Here is a 23,913-nt window from a genome sequence, read left to right as displayed (position 1 = left end):
ATTCTAATTGCGCCTTGATGATCTTAGCAACTATGATTCATCCTTTTACTCTGCTTCAACTGTTGGGAGTACCTCTGCCTTCCAAACCACCCCAACCCACTGTCCATGCATCCATCTGGATGGTCTTTTAGGGACAGGTCTTTCACCCAGACAGTAATTCTCACTGCCTGACAGCTTAGAGAATTCCATATCTCTGGGACAAAGTAGGGCATGTTATGTGGGCTTTCTATGCTATCAAGTGAAAATCTTTTCTGGATTTTGCTGGGAGACTGTCACATACATCATATTTTAGTTATTCCATTTAAAACAGCTAGTTTTATAAGGCTCACTGGCAAGAAGCAGAGATTTTCCAGACTAGGGTCTCTGCTCATACTTGGCTTAAAGCTCTCCAACATAAAACATGACACAGCTAAATAAGAATCTTTATGTACTAAGCAAGATTACTAAAATAGTTGATCATTCTGTGTCGACCTAAAAATGGAGCACCTTCTTTACACTTTCTCCAACTCTTCCCTGTGCTATTTTCCCCTATTTCTTGGCAATGAATTTGAATAATAGTTGGTTGTTGATTTAAGTAGCATCTCTGCCATGAGAAACACTGGCTTTTAGCTCCCACAAGTTTGGCTCTTCCTTCCGCAATAGTATACCTTACTGCCATCTCCTTTTTTCTGTTAGGAGATGCTTCTCTTTTTGCAATCCACTGATTAAGAATTTTATGGAAAACCTAGCATATCTCTGCCTTCTAGCTAGCCTTCCATTTCTGGCATGGATAATCTTTTTTCTCTCTAAGTTAATGTCAAAGATCTTTGAGCCCATAAGTGCTACATCACTTTAGCCTTTTTTGTAGCCTTGACAGCAGGTTGGAGAACTGTGCCTTGCAAAAGACTTCCTTTGTTTTCCTAGGGAGGAAGTGATCCTTTGTCCCTATGCTTTTTCTTCTTTCCAAACTTACCGTCTGATTTTTATTTGAAGCAGTACAGGTATTCCTCACTTAACAACCACAATTGGGACTGGAATTTCAGTTGCTAAGCAAAGTGGTCATTAAGTGAATCCAACCCGATTTTACAACCTTTTTTGCAGCGGCCATTATGCAGATCACCGGGGGTGTTAAGCAAACCACATGGTTGTTAAGCGAATCACATGGTTCCCCATTGATTTTGCTTGCCAGAAGCTAGCAAGGAAGTTCAAAAATGGCGATCACGTGACCATAGGATGCTGCAATGGTCATAAATGCAAACCGGTTGCCAACTGCCCAAATCATGAACATGTGACTGTAGAGACACTGCAACGGTCGTAACTTTGAGTACCAGTCGTAAGTCGGTTTTTCCAGCACCATTGTAAGTTTGAACCATCACTAAATGAATGGTTGTTAAGTGAAGACTACCTGTAAGTGAGGACTACCTGTATATGCCTCTGTTTTTTTTTCCCTAGCCCCTCAAGTGTTTTTCACTGTTTTTATAGTTTTGTATTTGTAAGCTGGCCAGAGTCTATGGGAGTGGGCAGTTATAATAAATTTAAAATAATAACTACTACTACATTACAAACTTTCCTTTGTTCTTTGGATGTCTGTGTGCTTTTGCTTTTTACCCGGACCATATGACACCATTCTTCCAAGACCAATGTTTGTCTTGGCTTTCAAAGGCCCATCTGTGGGCTTTTCCCAAGCATTTCTCCAAATGGAAGGTTGCAACCATCATGCTTTGTTATGAATTGGGAAAAGAGTTGTGCCTTTCCAAAACCATGCTCACTCCATGAGAGCAATAGCAGAATTAGCCTTTTCCTGGGGAATTGTGCCAGGTAGCTACATAGGCTGAGTCATCCACCTTTAACCATCATGGACTGGGCCTTTGTTCTCACAGTGATAGATTTGTTTGAAAAGATTATTCTCCTTTTGTTCATCTAATGAGGACCAGACTCTTCTTTAGGTAAGCTTGCTAATCACCCATGTGTCTAAATCACAGAAATTATAATAAAGGACTGAATACTTGCCTGCAACTGAATACTTGGGATGTTCATCAGTGAATTCATACTTCTTTCACTTCTATTTTGCTTGGTCTCAGGCTTTGACTTTGGATCCTTTGTGTTGGTCTTAGCAACCAAAATGTTTCATAGCGCGTTGCACCTATTAATTTGGTATGCATGGGATGAGATTCCCACCAAACATTTCTGTAAGCTCTTGAAAGTTCTGTATGACTACTTGGAAACTTCAGTTACATAAAAGTAACCAGTTTTGATAATAATTCAAAACTTCAACTTGGTCTAAGATGTCCCATCTTCACATTTCTTGTTTGGTTTAATTGTGGAACTACTGCAAATGAATAATTTCTATAAGTTATGTCTACAAAGCATCTGTTTTGTGGTGCATTTTGCCACTGCAGCTGTTGTCTTTTGGAATGTGTTGCCATTATGTGCCAGATTTTTTAAATTCAAACTTAGATTTTTTTTTTCAGTTGCAGATCTTTCTATATCCTGTGGACCAAAAGAGATGATGTAAATAAAATAAGCAAATGTATTTATAATTTATTTACTGTTATTTCAGTTCTGCATTTTTTACTTTTCACTGTCTACTTACAGTATGTCAAAATATTTTCACATAGTATGGTGCATCAGTCTCTTTGATCAGCTACTCTCTCTGTTGATTGGAACCACTAGCTTTTTTTTAATCACACAAGCATAGGTTTTTGCAGTTTTAGTAGCTATCAAAGAAAACTGCAAACAATGCAAAACTGCTTAATTTTTAATTTCCAGAATGCTTGCTAAATTTCAAGTCAATAAATTACTAATTGCCTGTAATAAAATCAGTTTGATGCTTTGACCATGTTCTTTTGCTGTTTCTGAAGATTAATTTGGAGTGTTATTTTCTTTTTTGCCTTCAGTATGAGTATGACTATGATGAGAATGGAGATAGAGTTGTATTAGGGAAAGGAACCTATGGGATAGTTTATGCTGGAAGAGATCTTAGCAATCAAGTTCGAATAGCCATCAAAGAAATACCAGAAAAAGATAGCAGGTGAATCTTGATATTTTTCCTAATAGTTCTGGGAAGCTCAATGTTTTAATCTTGAGGACAAATTTTAAAATTTATCCACATATTTAGAGAATATGTGTTTACTCTCTCTCTTGATTATGATATACTGAGAATGATAGTATGAATTAATTTCAAGTCATTTCTTTTTAGTAAGAAAATTATAGTTAACAAGTGTGCAGATGAAGGAAAAGGCATTATTGCTAAATGTTTTGAGATAATGGAAAGGTAAAAAGGAAGATCTCCTGGACCACTGTAGTCTCCTCAGTTGGCATGCTCTTGCCAATACAGCCATACAGTAGAATAGAGAGCAAATTCACATAGCTCCAGTGGTTGAGTTGCAATGAAATTGCATGACCAAGATGGGCTAGAAGACATTGCAACTGGACATGAAGAGATAGGAAGGAAAAAATAAAATCTGTTAGCTGATTTATAATTCATGAAATTATTCAACTTGTTTCTCTTAACTTGTTGCTATTAGTTGAAATAGTTTTCCTCATGTCTCTCTTCCTGGATAAAGGAACAGAAGAAATTATTCTGTTGGAATGAATATGCTGTCCTTTTTCAATTTACTGAGAGCACATTTATCTGCATAAGTCTTGTTTGCTCAAGTATTATGAACTATTGTAGGAGATTTGCTGCTCATTCTGTGACTTTATTCTAGTATTTTAAAAATAGTGGTTTACACATGTAACTCTTAATGTGATTTACTTAGGCTACAAGGTTTTCTTATAATTTCTTAAGGCTTTGCTTTTTATGTCTTCATGATAGATATTCTCAGCCACTGCATGAAGAAATTGCTCTTCACAAATATCTAAAACACCGAAACATTGTTCAGTATCTTGGTTCTGTTTCTGAAGATGGATATATTAAAATCTTCATGGAACAAGTGCCTGGCGGTTTGTATTGTATTCATTTAATCATATATTACATATAAGTAGAAATCAGAATAGAACCTAGTACTCAGGCTCAAATGATTTGTATTTTAAACATCTGCAAATGTATTACGTTACCTCTAGTTATACTACAATTGACTCAGTCTGAATAAGGAATTACATCCAACATCTCATGCTGAATCTGTGATGTCCTTCCATATTCCAGTGTGATTAATCTTACATAAATAGAATCAGGTTGCTAGAATTATTGGACTCAGACACAAAATGTTCATTTCTGATTAGCCTCTTACTGAATTTCTGCAGACTATTGTCTAAGACTAATATTGTACTTATTTTATGAGAACTTTATTTATAAAATACATAAAAATAAAACTACATCACATTTATAATCTGATTGACTTTACAACTTAATATATTTTTTCTTCTTCAGGAAGTCTTTCTGCACTCCTTAGATCAAAATGGGGACCAATGAAAGAGCCCACCATTAAGTTTTATACCAAGCAGATACTAGAAGGCTTGAAATATCTCCATGAGAATCAGATTGTACATAGAGACATAAAAGTGAGCACATGTTGTGTATCATTGCGGTTTTAAAGAAATATATATTTGAAAAGTGTTATTCCACATTCCACTAATGCAAATTGCTCTGTTAGGCATCTTAATAAATTTCTTCTGTGAATATCTAATAAGACCTGGAGCACTTCCCTGCATCATTTCCCTATGGATCTTCTTTTGGATAGTAGACTGAGATAGGGAAGGAAGTAGCCAGTCTTCCCTGATCTGGAATATGTTTGTTAACCTAATGTGATACTAGAAACAGAATTCAGAGGAATCTTTTACCATAGTTCCTGGTGATTTGAATATGTTACCCTTATTTTCTATTTATCTTTAGGGAGACAATGTTTTAGTTAATACATACAGTGGAGTAGTAAAGATTTCTGATTTTGGAACTTCTAAACGCCTTGCGGGAGTCAATCCATGTACAGAAACATTTACAGGTAAGAACAGAAATGGGACATCTTCCTAACTGCTTTTTCAGCTAGAATGTATCTATTTTTCATTTTCTCAGAAGGTCCTGTTTGGTCAAGCATGAAACTCAGTGCCAACAGTAGTCAAGGAAATAAATATGGAAGATAGGGGAAAATATCCTTCAGTTAATTTTTCATCATTCCAGTAATACTCTCACCATACCAGGAAAGCGTTCTGTACAAAATGCTAATAACACAAAAAAGAATACAGTAGTTCAGTGCTGGTAATGGGCAATAATAATAGCCAAAATAATACAAGGGAATAAAAACATTGGTGGTATGCAGACCAAATGAAGCATTGTTTAACTAAATAATATATCTGCAAAAAAATGTATCTTAGAAAATGGCATAAGACTGTGTCTGTCTGAAATACTGTGTTTTCAGCAAACAATATTTTTAAGAAGGGCATCTCTACAATCCAAGGAACTGGAAGTGAGTCCCATAATAAGAAAGGCAGGTAGATAGATCCCACCTGTCTGTTAACAAGCTCATTTGATGGGACCACTCCTCATTTTATTGTCACAATCACAGGTAAGGTAAAGGTAAAGGTTTCCCTTGACATTAAGTCCAGTCATGTCCGACTCCAGGGGATGGTGCTCATCTTTTCATAGCCGAAGAGCCGGTGTTTGTCCGTAGACACTTCCGTGGTCATGTGGCATGACTACATGGAACGCCATTACCTGCCTGCCAAAGCGGTACCTATTAATCTACTCACATTTGCATGTTTTCGAACTGCTAGGTTGGCAGGAGCTGGGACTAGCAATGGGAGCTCACCCCGTCACGCGGATTTGAACCGCCGACCTTCCGATCAGCAAGCTCAGCAGAGTCACCAGTAAACTCCATAATTAAATGGGGTTTGAATGTGGGACTTCCTAGTCCCAAATTCACACTATAATCATTATGTTACCTTAGAATTTCATATCATACCCTAGTTCTTTATTCATTTTTTGCACTTTTGCTGTTACTGATACACAGACACTCTTCTTAATTGTGCTTTTGCTCAAATAGGACTTTTAAATTATTATTTAAAAAAAAAAAAGGAAAAGAAATGCCAGTACAAATACACATGGGGACTTTGGGTTGGATGTGATTCTCTGTTAGAAGATTACGAGAGCAGGAATTAACAGTGATGTTTGCAAAGCTATATAAGAAGCATAGGAATTTATCTATTAAATAGCAGAAGATACAGTAGTGACCCATTATGAAAACTTTACTGGTTTATAAAGAAAGTGCATTTGACTTTATTGCCTAATAAAAAGAAGTTACAACTATCCAAAATATGTTCCCTTTATTTAACGTTTGTATCAAGGTTCATACTGTCCCAAGCTTTGCCAACCTGGTGTTTAGAATATTAGGGGTGGAGCTCCACAAAATTTTGGGCATTGCAGTCCAGCACATCTGAAGCCACCAAAGCTAGCCTCTCTAACCTTCCTGTGATGCAAACAGAATTGCAAAGGCAGATTGGTATTTATTACAGCCCAGATGGAAATGGTGACCCGATTGCTTTTGCCTTTCAAATATTTCAGCATATTTGAAGGCTTTTAAGTTTGCATAAAATCTTACCAGTTTTGCTAGTTTTTTAATATCTTCTACTTTATGTAATATTCTTAAAGATGCTGCCAAAATATACTTACTCATATATTTATAGTCCAGATTTTATTGGAACTTAGGTTCAAATAAATGTTCTTAAGTTAGGAATTCTGTATCAAATGCTAAGCAAAAACAAGAGAGACTGTTCCTACTTGTTTTCAGTCAAGAAGAAAAGAAGATTTGCAGCTCCAAAGTATTTTTTCAGTTTATTCTCCTTTTCTCCTCTTCAACAGGACACTGTTATATGATGTCAATAATTATTGACTGTATTTTTTGCCTTTATTGCTTTCACCAATTTTGAAGAATCTCCTCCTGTTTAATAATGAACAAATTGGTAAATTGGATAAACTGTAGGCTTCTATCATTAACTTACATTTTGGCTTTTTGTGGTTTTTTTTATTCTGTATTGTGAATTGCCATGGAGCTTACATATTAAAAACAGCAAAAGAGAGGCTGAAACCTTTTCTTGCTCCTAATCTTCAATACTTGTCTAAAGTGGCACAATTTATATTTAACTGGAGGGTTGGATTTTCTTGAATAATATAATTATTTATTAGGTGAAAGAATGTCTACCAAGGTACAAGTCTGTTTACTATGTTTAAATAAGCAGTTATTCAGATTTATATGAAGCAAATTCCACTACTATTTTATTTATTACTGTGGTTCAACAAAAACATTTGGAATTTTATGAATACTACTTAGCACTCACAGAATGCCTACTAGCTAATTGCTGCTATAGGTCATGTTAATTCATAATGTAGCACAATTTTATCCAAAACTCATTCCTTGCCCTTCCTTTAACACCATTCACTGGAGCATAACATGCAGTAACTAGTATATAAATTCCTACTTTCATATGCATCCATAACAATCTAGTTACAGATAGTCCTTGACCTACGACCATTTGTTCAGCAACTGTTCGAAGTTAAGACAGCACTGAATGAATGGTGGTTATGACTGTTCCTCAGAGTTCCAGCCATCCCAGCACCCCCTGGTCATGTGATTGCAATCTGGGCACTTGGCAACCCATTCACACTATGACCAGTTGCAGTGCTCCATGATCACCATTTGCAACCTTCTCTGCCGGGTTCCCCAGAAAGTCAGTGGGGAAACTGGCAAAAAAGGTTGCAAGTTGCTGAGATAAGTCTACCCCGCCTGTGCACTGTGCCCCAGCCCCTCTGCACTTGCACCGGCCACTCACATAGCTCTGTGCACCCTCCCTGATCTGTGCCTCTCACGCACCCCCGCACACTCTCCCTGACTTGTGCACCCTCCCCAACCCATGCCATGCCTCATGCACACCCCTGCGCACCCTCCCTGACCCACCCCTCACATACCCTCCCCAACCCGTGCCTCTCGTGCACCCCGTCACACCCCGTCCCTGACCCATGCCTCTTGTGCACCCTCGCACCCCCTCCCTGATGTTCCCCTGCATACCCCCTCATTCCCTCCTCCACCCAGCAGCAGCCACTTACCTGCCAGCTGGCTTGGAACTTGCAACTTCCTGCCGGCTTCCCCATTGACTTTGGTTGTGGGAAGCTGGCAGGAAGTTGCCTCACATAATGACCATGGGATTCAGTTAACGACAACAACCAGGACTGCAGGGATTGCTGTCGCTAAGCGATGCAGTCTCACTTTACAACTGCATTGCTTAGCAATGGAAGTTCTGGTCCCAATTGCTGTTGTAAGTTGAGGACTACCTGTAACACTCAATCATACCTGCTGATGCACATTTAGCCATTTCATTCATAATTAAGGATTACAGACCTAACTGATTCTAGAATAGAACATTCTAGAGAATTCTGAAACATTTAATTTCCATTGCTGAAACTCCTCCCAGACCATGCCATTCTAGAATTGTTCAGCAGTTTCCAGAAGTAAATTCTCCAAATGAGAAATGGTTTGAGGTGTCCTAAATGGGGTATTCAAACAAGTCGAGTTTTGCTAATACTTATAATTAAATCTATATCTTTCCTTTCATTTAGCTGCACTCTGATATGGAAATGAACATGTAGGTTTAATTACAGAGGTATACTAAATTCACTGGTTTGGGCAGTACTAATGTCCAGGACACCTCCAGGAACTTTCAGTTCAGACTATTTATTTCCAGAAGCCACAGAACCATCCCCACATGATCAACACACAACTTACCTGGTTTTACTTCTTTTATTTATTGGATTAATTCATACTCTTTACCCTTTTCTTCTCGGATGTTCAAAGTCATAGGCTTCCATGTGCCATAGTTATTATTAGATGGGCCATACATGTTGATCTCTGCTGCCAGTTATGGTTTTGATCAATTGAGGCTTCACATTAAGTTGTTCCTATGCCATATGCAGTTTCTTTGCTAAAGATAAGGACACTATTAACCAGTTTTGGCACCCTTTGGCGAGTACAAAGCACAACCAAAGCCCAGTTTTAGTCCTAGAATGCTCTCAGTATTTTATTGGGCTAAGATCTACTGTATAATTTAAATGCCACCTTACAAGCCACCATACTGGTCCCTTCTGCCCAGTTTATTCATACATGTATTACTCGTGCAAGCAATAGTAAGTACCTGCCTGCCTTGTTGATCAGTATAGTATAGCTTATTATTGATTAGCCATTAGTTAATCCAGTTAAGATGGTTTATTGAATATTATTGAAAGGATTTTTTTTTTGCATACGTAGAGGCAGACATCTAAACAAATTGTAGTAAAATAGTCTAGCAGTCAAGAGTTGCCAGCATTGACATTTGTCTACCTGTTAAGTCCATCTGAATTATAAATGCAGTTTATATATTGAAAGTGGAGTATAATCTGTTCATATAACACATCTTTTATCCTCCCTAATTTTAGGCACTTTGCAGTACATGGCTCCAGAGATCATTGATAAGGGGCCTCGAGGGTATGGGGCACCAGCTGATATTTGGTCCCTGGGGTGTACTATCATTGAAATGTCAACAGGAAAGCCTCCATTTCATGAACTTGGGGACCCACAAGCAGCAATGTTCAAAGTAAGAGCTGAATTGAGACTTAGAAGAAAAATTGCCTCGGTGTGTTCACATTCCCTGTTAAGATAGGAGATATGCAGCAGTTTTGCAACCGCTGAAGCTTCTAGGTTGTTGTCATGAACAGCCCATGTAGAATGTAATATAGTTATCAGAATTCTTTGGTACAAGGACATAAATTAGTGTTACAACAGCTTCTCGGTAAGAAGGGAGCCTATGCAAGAGGTGGCACTGAAAGGAAGTACTGCTAGATTATGCAATATGCCTGTCAAAAAGCAGGATTGAAAATTTGAGTCCATGTCCAGTTTGATAGAGACATAAACATGGCAAATCTGCTTTCTGAGTGATCTGAGGAGATACTATAAACACTGACTCTGGCTTAACTAGTTTAAGATTTTCAGTCTTCTAGCTCTCATTTATCTGGTCACTCCTTCCAGGTATTAATTCAGGATTTCTCAGTTTCTGGATTTAGCATCAGCTTGTTTTCCATCATCCAGTTTTGGCTTGGGTAAAAAGCTGACTTTTGCTGAATGCATTTAAAGCTAAATTGCTATTGCAAATGTACATTGGAGGTACAGCAGGTCAAGAGAATTGATTGCTGTAACAGGCTGTTTGTACTTACCCTTTAGCTGCTGTTGTGACCTCTGGCCAGGTTCAGTTCCGTTCTCTCCAATCAGGTTTCAAGATATTGGTGTACAGTTTGTCCCAAAGACTTGAGAACAGTAATCAGGGTGGACGGGTCTGGTCAAAGAAGGCCAAGATCTTTTTCTGTGAGATGTTTCATTGTAATTAAAAAGTTATAGTCATCTTACCTCATCTCAGCATGCTTTAAAATTCTTACAGTTTTGTATTTGACTGTGACCAATTATAGTATTTTAATGTTATCACTATTCTTGATTGGTCACTATAAAGTGCAATATGGCACTGCATAAAAATTAAAGTTAGAATACAATATAGATCTTTAAAAGGTTAGAAGCAAATACTGCATCTAGTGCAAAAACAGCCTCATTTTCAAGTGTGGGGGTAATGGGCCTGATGTCTTTGTTGGAACCCTCTCCTTAGCCATGAACTCATGACCTAGATTTACTCAGAGCTTGGCTGTTCTTGAAATGTAACACCCAATATAATATGCTCCGTGAAGCCTCAGGCTTGGACCCACAGTTTTTAGTGCTGAGACTGAACCGGTACAAACTCTGAAATAAATATTCAATAAATCAGCTTCATAAATGTTAATTTAATCATATCATTTGGGATTAATCATAGTTTGTACTGCAGTTAACATAAGCTTCAATTAAGTGAAAAGCTTCTACTTGTCACTTTTTTTCTTTTTCTTTTTGCAGGACCAAAGAGGGAGAAGGTGCAGGGTGGAGGTAGATTGGAGAGCCTGAGGGTTATTCACCAAATTATAAGCATAATTTATTGTCTAAATTATCTAATTTAATTAAGTCCCATAAATGACTATGATTAGTTGTAAATGGCAGTGAAAGTTAATACAGTGTCATTGCTACTTTTAAGAGAATATGAGCTTTAATGATACTACTTTATTGCACACAATAAAACAATCCAACTTTAGATTAATTTTTCATACTCAAATAATGTAGACCAGCTTTATTACTTACAGGTTGGGATGTTCAAAATTCACCCTGAAATCCCTGAATCACTTTCTGCTGAAGCTAGAGCTTTTATCTTACTCTGCTTTGAACCTGATCCAAATAAGCGTGTTACAGCATCTGATTTACTTAAAGACTCATTCTTAAAACAAATAAACAAAGGCAAGAAAAACAGAATTGCTTTCAAGCCTTCAGGTAAAAAAAAAAGCCAGTATGTCTACAGCACAGCTAAGAATTATGTAAGAATAATTAGATAAAACATCTTTATTGATTTCCAGAGGTGGCAAGAATTGTAATCCAGAGATGGAAAATATGCTTTCTTTGCAAATGATCCATATTTAGTCCCTGGTATCTCCAGAGAAAGTTGGGGGAAAATCCTGTCTGACCTCTGGAGAGCCATTGGCAATGAATGTCTGGGCTGGATAGATCACTGTGAAATAACTTCCTCTGCTTATATTGTACAATTGATGATATGGTAATAAATCCCCCCCAATGATATGTATGAAACAAAAGTCCTATGATTTATTAAACAAATACAGAAGAAAATTATGAGCGAACTTTCCACGGTGAATAGTATTTCCTGGGTAAATCATAGAGCGTTTGTTCCCTTGAGCATGTGGCTCTGTATTCCAAACTGAGAACAGTTGTGATGGTTATATTCCAGAATTGGGTGGGGAGATAAAGTAATCCTAAAGCAGTCATTTCTGAGCAAGCATTGGTTTGACTTAACCAAGGGAGAAACCTTACACAGCTCTCAGTATTGCGATAGTGTAAAAACAACGTTACCACAGCAAAGGCATGATGCTCTTATCACTAGCAGTTTCCTTTATCAGGAATATTTTATGTGGCTGGGAATCAAGCAGTATTTCTGTTTAGATCACTTTCTAAGTTAACTGCCCTAGCAGGGCATCCTCTGCTGATGTAGAGAAGTTTCACATCAATCAGTTTGGGTTTTATTTTTCTGCTTTGCTTTTCCAATGACTTGATTATATCTGATAGCTATTTTAATTAAAATTGATTATAGCCCAGTTGTCCCATTGCTTAGGAGATGAATAACATTTTTATTTACTCCTTTCCTTCTTTCCAGATTATAATCGTAGCACATCTCTGCCTCTGCCAGTCCAAGGAGAGCAGGCTGGCAGCAGTAGCAGTGAGCATGGCTCTGTCTCGCCAGACTCCGATGCGCAGTCTGACATGTTGTTTGAAAAGGCAAAGCGTTCTTTTTCTGAAGTTCAGTCAAGGAGCCCCATTTCCCATTTATTAAGGTAGAATTTACTGTGGGCAAATTATTTACCTGGCTGCGATAGGTATTTTCAGGGCCAGTTTTGTGTCAACTGTATAGTATAAACTTTGGATGTTGAAGCAATAGTTTGGTGGCAGTCTAGTCCATTCATTTGAAGCGATTCAAACATGCTACACACAGAAAATATGCACATGAACAAGACTTAATTCCTTACCTTTGGTGTGGATGTGAAGCAGCTTTTTATCAGCTCAGAGGCTGTAATTGTATCAGTTGTGCATCTCTTACTGTATTGTCCCCTTTATGGCATTGGTGCTCAGGGCTTCTGTTTCACTTGTACAGGCTGGTCTGAAACTAGAACTATGTGTTTTTTACTTGCTGACTTTCCAGCCTGAATCTCCAGGAAGATGGCAAAGTTTTGTTCAATTTCAGTTGCCCTCAGGAAGTTTGGAAGTTGGGATCTTTATGCCAGTTGGGAGTTTGCTGTGGTCTGGAAAATGCTCTGATGATCATCTCATAGTGTTATCACCAGTCTCCTCCAATCTCTTACCATACTATTTTACTGAAGTGAATCAATAAAATAAGTTACTCAACTGTTAGGAGATGTTTTATTCACAATCTTACGTGCTCATTTATATTTTCTTGTGAATGGTGTCATTTCTCACATAGTGTTCCTGATGACAGCTCAGTTCCAGATGAGCGAAATTCTCTCCCTTCCCTTGAGGAAAAAGATTCTGGCCTTTTCTTACTACGAAAGGACAGTGAACGTCGTGCAATTCTATATAAGATACTTAAGGAGGAGCAGAATCAAGTAGCTTCTAATCTACAAGAATGTGTAGCGCAGGTAATAACATACCTTGCTAGTTTGTAAATAGCTAACACTATGGTGAAATTATAGCTTTATATGAGAATTTTAAAAAACGGGGTAGGATTTGTTGGCATAACAATGCGAAGGTCAATATAAGTGATACCTTTTCTTCTTTTTGATTTTTGGCTGTGAATCTCCCAGACATTTGGGTGTATTCTTCCTTCCATCCTTTCTGGACTAAATCAGCAGATCAGCTGCCACAGGATGAGGTATTAAAAAAATATTTCAACCAGATTTCATGCTAGGGTCTTTTCTGGATTTTAGGATCAGTCTATTTATCTTCCTATTCATTACTCATGCACATAAAATTGCTTTATATTCTTTATACTTTCCAATCATGTAGGAAAAACGCTAAGAATAAACAACATTATCAGTGGGCACAAGAAGAGAAAGTGTGTTTCATCCTCACTTTTTAATTCTTATGCGGAACACAGTCAAATTATGATAGTAGCAGCAGCCTCAGTTTTTGGACCTAAAAACAATTATATATAGACTGCATATGTATTCACCGAGAAGGGATACAAACGTGATACAAAGTGAATAATATGAAATACTCAAGCTCTTGTATCAGAAGTTAAAGGAAATTAGGGCTTCTGATGGGAATGGTGGACTGAATGGCTGTGCCCGTGGGTTCAGCGGGCAGAGCTGATAATGTGGTAATTTTTTTCGGGCTCAGGCAGGCTTTCCTGAAGCCCAGAAACATTCTCCAGATCAAGGAGAATACCTGGAATCATCCCATCTGTCCTCTGGACGGCTGCTTGCAGCCAGAAGATTGCAAACAGCATTTCACATTCAGCTGGTAAGAGCCAGCTGGGAGGTGGGGACATCATCACTTTCCAAGCCGCGCTGTAGCCTCAAAGGGACACTAAGACTGGCCACCCCATTTCTAAGTCACCAATTTGTATTTTTTTAAAGCATATATACCCCAAGAGAGGCTTTCTACAATCAGAAGAAGCTGGTTCTCTTGGTGCTTAACGTTATTTTTGGGATTACTTTTTAAAAAAAAAAATCTTTTTAAGTTTTGGATTTCATTTTCCTTCCAAATATAGAGGAGGATTGAGAGTAAACAATTGTCTTCCTGTTACTATTTTTGTATTAAATGTGAAGATATTAGCATTTTCCTATACATTGAATTGGCTGATTTGAACCTTCAGCTCCTGTTTTCACTTTCCCTTGAGAACTGTCTGCTAACTCACGTTCGCTTTATGTAAACACAGTTCAGAACTCCTCCATATATTTGACTTTTGCTGGTTAAGCTCCTAGGGGGCTCCATAATCTACTGTGTGAGACATGGAGGATTTCAAACAGATTCTTTCTGACTTCCACCAAGATTTTAAACAGGTTTCTTCTGACTTCTATCAAACTTTTATGCAAGATATCCAGGACATTGTAGAAAATATGAGATCTAAAATGTGTCATCAGGTTGGGGATGCGGTGGATGAAATTGAGGAATTTAATGATAGAAAGGGTTTTTTTTTTTTAAGAGTGGTATTGGGATTTTTATCGAGATGCTGGATGAAGATTGGATAGTGGAGTTGGAGAAATCTAAGGGAGAGAATGATCTACAAGCCATAACCTGGAATCTTTGAGGGGGGCAGTTGGGCCGTTTGATTCTTTCAAGAGAAAAGCTCTGTGCACACTGTGGGGATATGTAATTCTGGTTTATTTTGAAGTGGGATAAAGGTTGAAGAATGTTTATCTGGTTTGTTTTAAGGACTTGGTTGATGCTATTTGCCTTTAAAGATTTGGATTTACTGTTTTGAATTGTCTTTGTTTTTTGGGTTTATTGAGATTAAAATTATTAAAACTGTTGTATTAGGGTTAAAGAATGTTTATCTGGTTTGCTTTAAGGGTCTGATTGATGTTACTCACTTTTAAAGATATGGAATTACTGTTTTGAATTGTCTTTGTTTTTTGGGTTTATTAAGATTGGGAAAATTGTTGTATTATTAAATATAATAGCAGACAACATATGTGCTTTTTAATTTGATCCTTATTATAGCAGACAGAAATGTATAGAATAGTGGTAGGAAAGAAATAATTAAATATGTGTTTTCTTTTTGAGGGGAGAAAGATGTTTAGGAGGTTTATATGAACTTTTTTTTCTTTATTCTAATATAAGGAGGAGTAACTATACGTAGTGATTTTTATTATGCGTTAAAGTGGAATGATTTATAGAAATAATGTGGTGTTTTGGTTTAATATAGAGTAAGAGCTTGATTATGGAAAAAATTTTGTATATGCTTGCTCTTAAAAGTCGGAAGGCACATCTTTTTGTAAATTTGAAAAAAAAAATTGTGTTTCTGCACTTTTTTAGTCTTTTTCTTTCTTTGTAGTTTTTTTTGTGTGTGTGTGTGGTTTTTATTCTTCTCTTGAAAAAGGCAATGGGCTAGAAACCAGGAGACTGAGTTCTAGTCCCACCTTAGGCAGGAAAGCCGGCTGGGTGACCTTGGGCCAGTCCCTCTCTCTCAGCTGAACTCACCTCACAGGGTTGCTGTTGTGGGGAAAACAGGAGGAGGAAGGGGTATTTCGTATGTTCGCTGCCTTCAGTTTATAAAAATAATAAAGGCGGGATAAAATTAAAAATTAAATTAATTTAAAAAGTTAAAGGAAATTAGGAAATAATAGCTTTTTAATTCTTTAAACTGTTTTATGAAGAGCACATTTCAAGCACTAAATAAATGTTTATGAACAACTGTAGTATCCTGTTCGCGTATATATTGCTGATAGCTTTCTGCTAAGGATAAGGAAGAAGCAGGAGGAAGTCAGTATCTAATTCAAAAATTACAATTATGGAAGAACACAGAACCCCTTATATTTTTATCAATAATGAACTATTGTGTGATTGCTAGTTGGAGACTGCAGATGATGAGTATTTTTCCCCTTCCTCCATCATACATCATCCAATTATTTTTTAAGCATTGGATTGGAAACAGGGACAGATTTATTTAAAGATATTAATATTGATCTAGAACAATAATTCCAGTAATATAGTTTGTTGTTAAAAGGATCAGAATGGAAATCTTCATAGAGGCAGCCAGAAGAAGTGACATGGTACAAAGAGAAAAATGTATTCTTCCTTCTATTTCTTTTCCAATCTTGGGAGCCCAAACACAAGTTATATTGAACAGTTGAAGAGCAAAAAAAGCAGCATGTGAAAGGTTAAGCATATTTGTACCTATTGCTCTTCCATTCCTAATTACTCCTTTCCTACATTGTTCTGAAGCAGAAGAAATATGCTTACACTTAATAATTAGTTGAACCCTTATGATACTTGAAGTGTCTTAGCATACATTTTCTGTTGCTATGACCTATGCAACACATTTTTTTTATTTTATTCATTCAATATGGATTTAAGGAATAGTACAAAAGTCATATCTGGAAAGGCATTGTGATCCCCTTATTCTGCACCCAAGAAAATTAAATGGATCTGAATAAATACCACTGCAATTCATGATGGAAAGTTGCCCTCTGCAGTTCTCACTGTGAACTGAAAAATGGTAGTTAGGTCTTCCACATTGCAAAGTTGAAAACAATTTATGCTAATGGTTTGGTGGGTTTGCTACAAGTTTTTTTTTATAGATTGATATCACATAAAATATTACAATATTGTAAACAAAATAAAATGAGAAGTGTTGAGAACCAGCATTGAGGACTGATGCCCCTATATATCTATGTTTGTGAATGAAGGCAGTCAACAATATCCATTTGGGTCAGTAAAAAATGCACCATTCTACTTAGTAATTCTAAGTTTTATTTACTATGAATAGACACAAGCTAGTGCATGTTCCTGTAGCTGCATCCCAAATTTAAATGCTGCTAAGAGTCATTTTACAACTAGTATTGATAATCTAGATTTGTTTCAAAAAATTCTGAACAGCAAAGTAAGATTCCACAGCAGTGTGTCATAGACTTCTGGAAAAATATGCTTTTATGAATTAAACTGGGTTTACGTTTTACATATAGTCTTCAGTTAGCATCCAGGACAATGGATTCCAGTATTGGCCTCTTTATAGGACTGTGCTATCTTGGCAGCAGAGCTCGATTTAGGCATAAGGTAAGCAAGCTACAGCTAGGGCCTCCCAACATTTCAGACTTTTTTTTTTTCATTTGTTACAGTTTTATTATAACTTCATGTATGAAATTTTCTGTAACTTAAGCTTTTTGTATGTATTGCTTATGGATGCACCTACTTCTTCTGTTTATAGAGGCCCCTTCTTCATCACAGGTTTGTTAACATCTTGGAGTCATTCTTGGCAAATTCAGCCTTATTTTCTTTAAGCACTGACCACATAGAGCCTCTGCAGATTCCCATGGCTCAGGGCTTTACCTTGTCAAAATCCAGCCCTGCTGGGCAAAGTTGATGTTTCTGAGATTTTTCTATGTACCGGTAAGATACAGCACAGCTTGCTTTGGATAGATTTGGTACATATGTATTCTTTACCTCTGGGTAAAGATGCTGTCACTTATTGACAGAGAATCTGCACAGAATTTTCCAGGTCTACTATACATAAAGTGGTGATAATCCAATGTTGCCGCCTAGTATTTCAAACCATACTTTTAAGTTTTTCCCAGTATACATGACAGTTTAGTTGATATACTGTAAATCACTCTCTGATACAGCTGATGTTTTAATTATAAGGTGATACAAACATAGTGATGAACATATATAATTATATAGAAAATGAAAATAAAACAGTAGCTTTCATTTATAATATCAGTATTGAATTTGACAAACTTATTACTAAACCTCTTTTCAATTTGTTGACTCAGTAATGTGATTTAGGATAACTGGGAGTTTGTGCTTACCTATTTACAGCATTGGTTGAATTTATCACTTGCTGGCTTTTTGAATTTTATTTTGCACATTCATATTTTTCAGAGTTCTGAAGAATTGCATCTTTCAGTCGCTCACATTAAGCAGATAATTGGGATTTTAAGAGATTTCATACGCTCCCCTGAACACAGAATTATGGAATCAACTATATCAAAGTTGAAAATGGATCTTGATTTTGACACTACTTCAATCAATCAGATTCACCTAGTATTGTTTGGATTTCAAGATGCAGTATGTTCCATCCAAGCGTAATATTTGGAATATGGGGAAGGGCAAAAAGTTTTGCTATGGCAAACATTCATGTATTCTTAAGCACTTTAGCACAGTTAGTATACATTTACCAGTAAGAGAAAATGAATAGACTTTCATGACCTACCATTCAAGAAAATAACACTAAGATTACAGTATCTGAAGTAAGGGCAGAAGATCAGAATTGGCAGCAGTGGCCTCCCTGATACTTATTTGATATAAACATTTCATCGTAGGCATGTATATAGAAAATCTTCCAGAACATTTGTATTTACGGTGATAAAATTGCTGAAATGAATTCCACTTTCTACTGTATGCAGATACTTCGTAAAATATGTTGTGCATAGAATATACCAGTTACTTTGCATGGCCAATATAAATACATTATTCCAGTATTTCTCAACCTTGGCAACTTTAAGATATGTGGACTTCAACTCCCAGAATTCCCATGCTGGCTCCATCTGTAGCCCCCCCCCCCCCTTCTTTTTGCCTGGATGGTGATAGTTGCAGATAATAAAAATAAGAAATTGAAATGACAGTGCAACTATCTTTTCTGAACACTGTTTGCAAACTTTGAATTTTCTTTAAAAACAGTGATTATAGACTATAAATTTCTTCAGATAGTAAACATTTGTTCTTTCCATCTATCCATTTTTTTCCGTGAAAATTAGGCTTTCCTTAAGCTGGAGCTCTTGAAATGGTCATGTTGACTGAAAATTCTGAATTGTAGTCCCAAAACATTTAATCAGCACCAGATTAGGTGATCACCAATGATGTTCTCTAAATATTTAGTTGAACAGAAACAGCTGTCTTTTCCCAAGAAATGTAAAGACTGAAGTTCTCAATATTCACTGAATCTTGAAAAAGTATTTTATTTTGATATAATACCAATTGCTTAAAGCAGCTACTAATCTAAGTTTCTTCATTGTAATGCTGCAGTTACCTGATTAGTAGATGGGAAATTGGTAAGTACACAATTTATTTGGTCCTTTTCTAACAGGTTAATAAAGTATTAAGGAATCATTTAATCAGACCTCATTGGATGTTTGCGATGGATAATATAATACGGCGTGCAGTTCAAGCAGCCATCACTATTCTTATTCCTGGTAAGTAAAATTACATGGTTCAATGTGCTGTGCATAGCTCTGTTGATATAATGCACTATGGAATGAGACACACCCAATGTACCTTAAGACAACCCACTAGCATCCTTTGTGAAATTAATACAAAACCTGAAGGTTCCTGTCACCACAACATACTTTTGGGATGTATCAATTTATATCAGAAACCCTATAGATAAACATCTGAAAGTGGTATCTAAGTGACAATACTTGGTTTTAAAAAAAGTTACCCTTTAGTATTATTGGCAAGCTGATAAAATTGTGGGCTACATCATGCTATTAAATTTGTAGCAAATTGATGGACCACACCCAGAGTGTTCATCAGCACTGACCTTGTGGCAAAATGCAATGGCATTAGGTTCTTTCCTGTACTATAAGATCTGTATAAAACTCTGAGTCATAGAAATAGATTATCATCAGATTTGTTAATAACAGCAAATGGAGAAGAAAGGTTTATATGCCCAGGGTGCAGAGCTTGGCCATAAGACACTAACTTCAAATGGAAATAGAATGTTTTGAGTTTAAGTATATCAATTGCTTGCGTGCATGTGTGTGTACACACACACACACACACACATGAAAATATGAGAGCGAGAAATCGTCTGTTTTGGAAACCACAAAGTAAACTAGTCTTTAGTAGGTAAAAACAGAATTGTGGTATCCAAATTAGAACAAGTAACAAGTAATCGTTCTGCTGTGTGTTTTCTTTAGATCAAACCTCACTTTCAGTTTGGGGCCCTGGATTTCTGTAGGAATATTGATAGATTAGGTCAACTCTCTAAGAAGGTGACATGCAACACATGGACAGACTCAACCACAGCTTCAACTGGGAAACTATTAGCATTTTACATCAAGCCAAGTCCAAAAATGCTAGGCAATTCTTAAAAGCTTGGCATTCAGACAAATCAGTCATCATAGGCACAGAGATAAACCAAATTTACATACCATTCAAAAGGGACTATAAAAAACCCAGGAAGGAAAGAAACAAAAAGACTAGAACACACCCCTCCAACAGCCAACACTCAGTTAAGCACGGATCAACACCAGACAAATCAACACCAGACACACAGGCAGAAAACAACAGGCAAGGGACCACCGGAGGAAATCACTCCCACCAAAACTTGTAGGGCAAGCTACTATATATAGGCAGCAAACCCCACACTCAATTCACACTGACAATGTTACCTAGTTGGGTAATGAAACATCTGCAAGCAAACAACCAAGCTCAGAAAGCACCAAGAATTTCACAGTGCAACCCTGAGTTATGGATATTCTCTTCTAAAGGTGACATACAATTATGAAAGGGCAGAGAACCAAGGTATTAGACAAGAGATTGGAATCACTGGGCATATTTACTCTGGGAATGCTAAATATCAAGCTAAATATTTGAAAATGGCTATCATTTAGATATGGAGTTTTTAATCTTACTGGTTCATATTGTAAGAAAAGGAGAAGTAAAAAATCATTACAATTCTGCTTTACACAGAGCTTCGAGCTCATTTTGAACCAGTATCAGAAACTGAAGGAGTAGACAAAGATGCAGATGAAGTTGAAGATAATTACCAGCAAGCTGAACAAGGAAGACAAGAAGAATCAGTTGCTGCTGGAGGGTGCATGCTCAGTTCTTCTGTGTCCCCAGACACTGAACAGAAACTTAGTTTGCGATTAAATAAATTAAAACAGCAAACAAACAGGTAAACAACTCTGGACGTGTTTGCATTAAAAACATATTTTAGTCATTTTATGATCTATAAATTATATAAACTGCTCTTCAGCAAGAGCAGCTCAACTAGTTAAAAGGCTATAAAATCTGCAAATTTGTATTTATCTTGCAAGGCCAATCAATTCCTCTGTTGGCAGCCCATTTGACAGGAAGGTAAAAGGGATGCTTACACTCATTCTTACCTCTGGGTCACCAACTGTAGCATATAGTTGTTACGTAACATCCATGTGAATGGGGAAAAAAATCATGTATATGTGTATGTAAAAAAGAAAGATCATGTAAGACACTTGCATTTTAAACTAGGGTTTCTATGTAAAATTATACATTAAGTATTTAAGTGGGATTGTTTTTTTATATCATACAATATTTCATGTAATAGGTTACTGGAAAACCTAGTACAGAGGGAAAGGGAATATCAGACACTTCTTCAGCAAATATTACAGCAAAAAATCCAAGATTTGCATCTCCTTCAGCTCCAGTTAAAAACTACTGGTGAGTGGGCAAATGATACTTTCCATATTCATTTAGGTGGGGTCAATGGACTATATGAAGTAATCCATATTAGTATCTAAGCATATTCTAGAAGCAAGCATTTGGATAATACATTTAGTTAACATCTTCTGAATTGTTGCAGAAATTCAACCATCATCATCTGCTCTTCAGCACACTGTTGATGAAGAACTTATCAAGTGGTTAAAACAACAAAGAGCTGATTCAGATGCAATTGATAGGGTAAGATTAAACAAACAAGATCTTAAATGCTATCAGTTGTTATTCTCTAAACACAGATTATTTCTTTCAGTTTGTTCAAGAGGACTATACACTCAGTGATGTTCTAAACAGTATCACAAAGGATGACTTGCAACTGCTTAGACTCCGGTAAGAACAGTATTGCACAACTTCAAAAGTACTGTTTTCCAGTAGATTACACCTAAAATGATGTTCTGTTTTCTCATATAGGGGCGGACTTGTCTGTCGCATCTGGAATGCAATATTAAAACACAGAAAGCAAAATACAATCTTGGGAATGGAAGTTTAGCATTTCACTTTTGCCAGATGCTAATGGACTAGAAGAAAAAAAAAGTACACATTCCACATAAGTTGTTTTATGTGCTGATTGCCTTGCATGTTTTGCACAGAAAACGTTAAAAAGTTCTTTGTATGTATGAAAGAATAAGATGACTACAGTGCCTATCATAAATGGTGTGTGTGTATATATATATATATACTTTCTTTTGCAAGTTAGCCATTTACTATTTAAACAATCTATACAGCTTTAGACATGTACAGTAACTTAGAAAATGCTTGCTTTAAAAATAGCTACTGTACATGTAAAATTCATCTTATGCAGTACAGCTGCTCCTATGTAAATGTAAACCTCTTCTAGTATACCTGCTGTCTTTTAAAGACATGTTTGGGTGGTGTATAACATAAAGTGTTAACTTTTGTGTGATTTGGTAAGAGCAAGATAAATCCCAAAACATTTCAAATTGTGCAGGATTTTACAAGAAAAAATAATTAGGTTGAAATTTTTTTTTATCCATTCAATTGTGTCCAATTCTCAGAAACTGCCTGGACAAGTCCTTGCAGTTTCCTTGGCAAGGTTTTTCAGAAGTGGTTTGCCATTGCCTCCTTCCTAGGGCTGAGAGAGTGACTGGCCCAAGGTCACCCAGCTGGCTTCATACCTAAGGCAGGACTAGAACTCACAGTCTCCAAGTTTCTAGCCTGGTGCCTTAACCACTAGACCAAACTGGCTCTTCTCATAATATAATTACTACCCAGATGTTTCTGTTGGTTGTAATAGTATATATCCCCAGTGGAAAACATCTGGGTAACTGTAGATAACTAGCAGGTTACAAGAACTCTTAGGTTGTTTTCTGAAAGTGAGGCCATTATCTTCAGCATGGAACAAAACAATCTGAAAAAGCTTCCTTTAATACATGGAATACTAGTTTGTAAATTCTGTACATGATTTGAAATCAGTGACGGTTTTTGTGAAGAAGAAAACAAGTGCCAAATAATAATAATCTAGTTACTATCTCATATTTAGTGCTAATGCCAAGATCAATACAAAACAATAGCAACAGTTGTTAAATACAGGAGAACCAGTCCAAAGAACATAGGTATATGCCAAGGGCAGATTACAGACTCCATTTTTTTAAATCCATTCAATCGTGTCCAATTCTGGGAGACTGCCTGGACAAGTCCTTGCAGTTTTTTTGGCAAGGTTTTTCAGAAGTGGTTTGCCATTGCCTTCTTCCTAGGGCTGACAGAAAGTGACTGGCCCAAGGTCACCCAGCTGGCTTTGTGCCTAAGATGGAACTAGAATTCACAGTCTCCCGGTTTCTAGCTGATGCCTTAACCACTACTCCAGTGATGGCGAACCTTTTGGGCTCAGGATGTCAAAAATTCAGAAAATGCCTAATTTGACTCTGCTGGCATGGCACCCTCCACCCCAAACAAAAGAGAAACAATTATTTACCTATTCATTTATTTTTAAAAAAATACAATCTAATTTTGGGCAGCCAAAAGGGCAGAGATGGGGGGAGATAAGGGGATGGGAGTTGCAGTGCCTTTTGTTCATTCAGTTTCTTTGGTAACTCAAACAGGGAGAATAGTTATCAGGTGTTGATGAATGCTGGTGTGTCACCCAAAACATCATAGCATATCTCCTTTGATACACGTGTCGTAGGTTCGCCATCACTGCACTACACCAAACTGGCTCTCAGGCGGAATT

At 36.9% G+C, this 23,913-nt stretch overlaps 1 protein-coding gene across 3 annotated transcripts in view; it reads left to right on the top strand.

The window, feature by feature from the left end:
- MAP3K15 (mitogen-activated protein kinase kinase kinase 15) overlaps positions 1 to 23,913 on the top strand; it is a 74,216-nt gene that overhangs the window by 44,747 nt on the left and 5,556 nt on the right. For 2 of the 3 annotated variants that reach the window (XM_063305151.1, XM_063305152.1), the window contains 15 exons: positions 2,877 to 3,010; positions 3,797 to 3,924; positions 4,352 to 4,482; positions 4,814 to 4,919; positions 9,377 to 9,534; positions 11,150 to 11,333; positions 12,226 to 12,403; positions 13,048 to 13,222; positions 18,129 to 18,314; positions 19,333 to 19,438; positions 20,940 to 21,147; positions 21,556 to 21,668; positions 21,811 to 21,908; positions 21,979 to 22,055; positions 22,137 to 22,637. In XM_063305151.1, the coding sequence (XP_063161221.1) occupies positions 2,877 to 3,010; positions 3,797 to 3,924; positions 4,352 to 4,482; positions 4,814 to 4,919; positions 9,377 to 9,534; positions 11,150 to 11,333; positions 12,226 to 12,403; positions 13,048 to 13,222; positions 18,129 to 18,314; positions 19,333 to 19,438; positions 20,940 to 21,147; positions 21,556 to 21,668; positions 21,811 to 21,908; positions 21,979 to 22,055; positions 22,137 to 22,215 (2,061 nt within the window). In that variant the 3' untranslated portion in view covers positions 22,216 to 22,637. Of the gene's footprint in view, positions 1 to 2,876; positions 3,011 to 3,796; positions 3,925 to 4,351; positions 4,483 to 4,813; positions 4,920 to 9,376; positions 9,535 to 11,149; positions 11,334 to 12,225; positions 12,404 to 13,047; positions 13,223 to 18,128; positions 18,315 to 19,332; positions 19,439 to 20,939; positions 21,148 to 21,555; positions 21,669 to 21,810; positions 21,909 to 21,978; positions 22,056 to 22,136; positions 22,638 to 23,913 lie in introns of those variants that run through there. The other variant, XR_010068063.1, reaches the window with a different exon arrangement.

Source organism: Candoia aspera, chromosome 5, assembly GCF_035149785.1.
Source record: "Candoia aspera isolate rCanAsp1 chromosome 5, rCanAsp1.hap2, whole genome shotgun sequence".
NCBI classification, from domain to species: domain Eukaryota; kingdom Metazoa; phylum Chordata; class Lepidosauria; order Squamata; family Boidae; genus Candoia; species Candoia aspera.
This window is presented reverse-complemented; position numbering and strand designations above follow the sequence as displayed.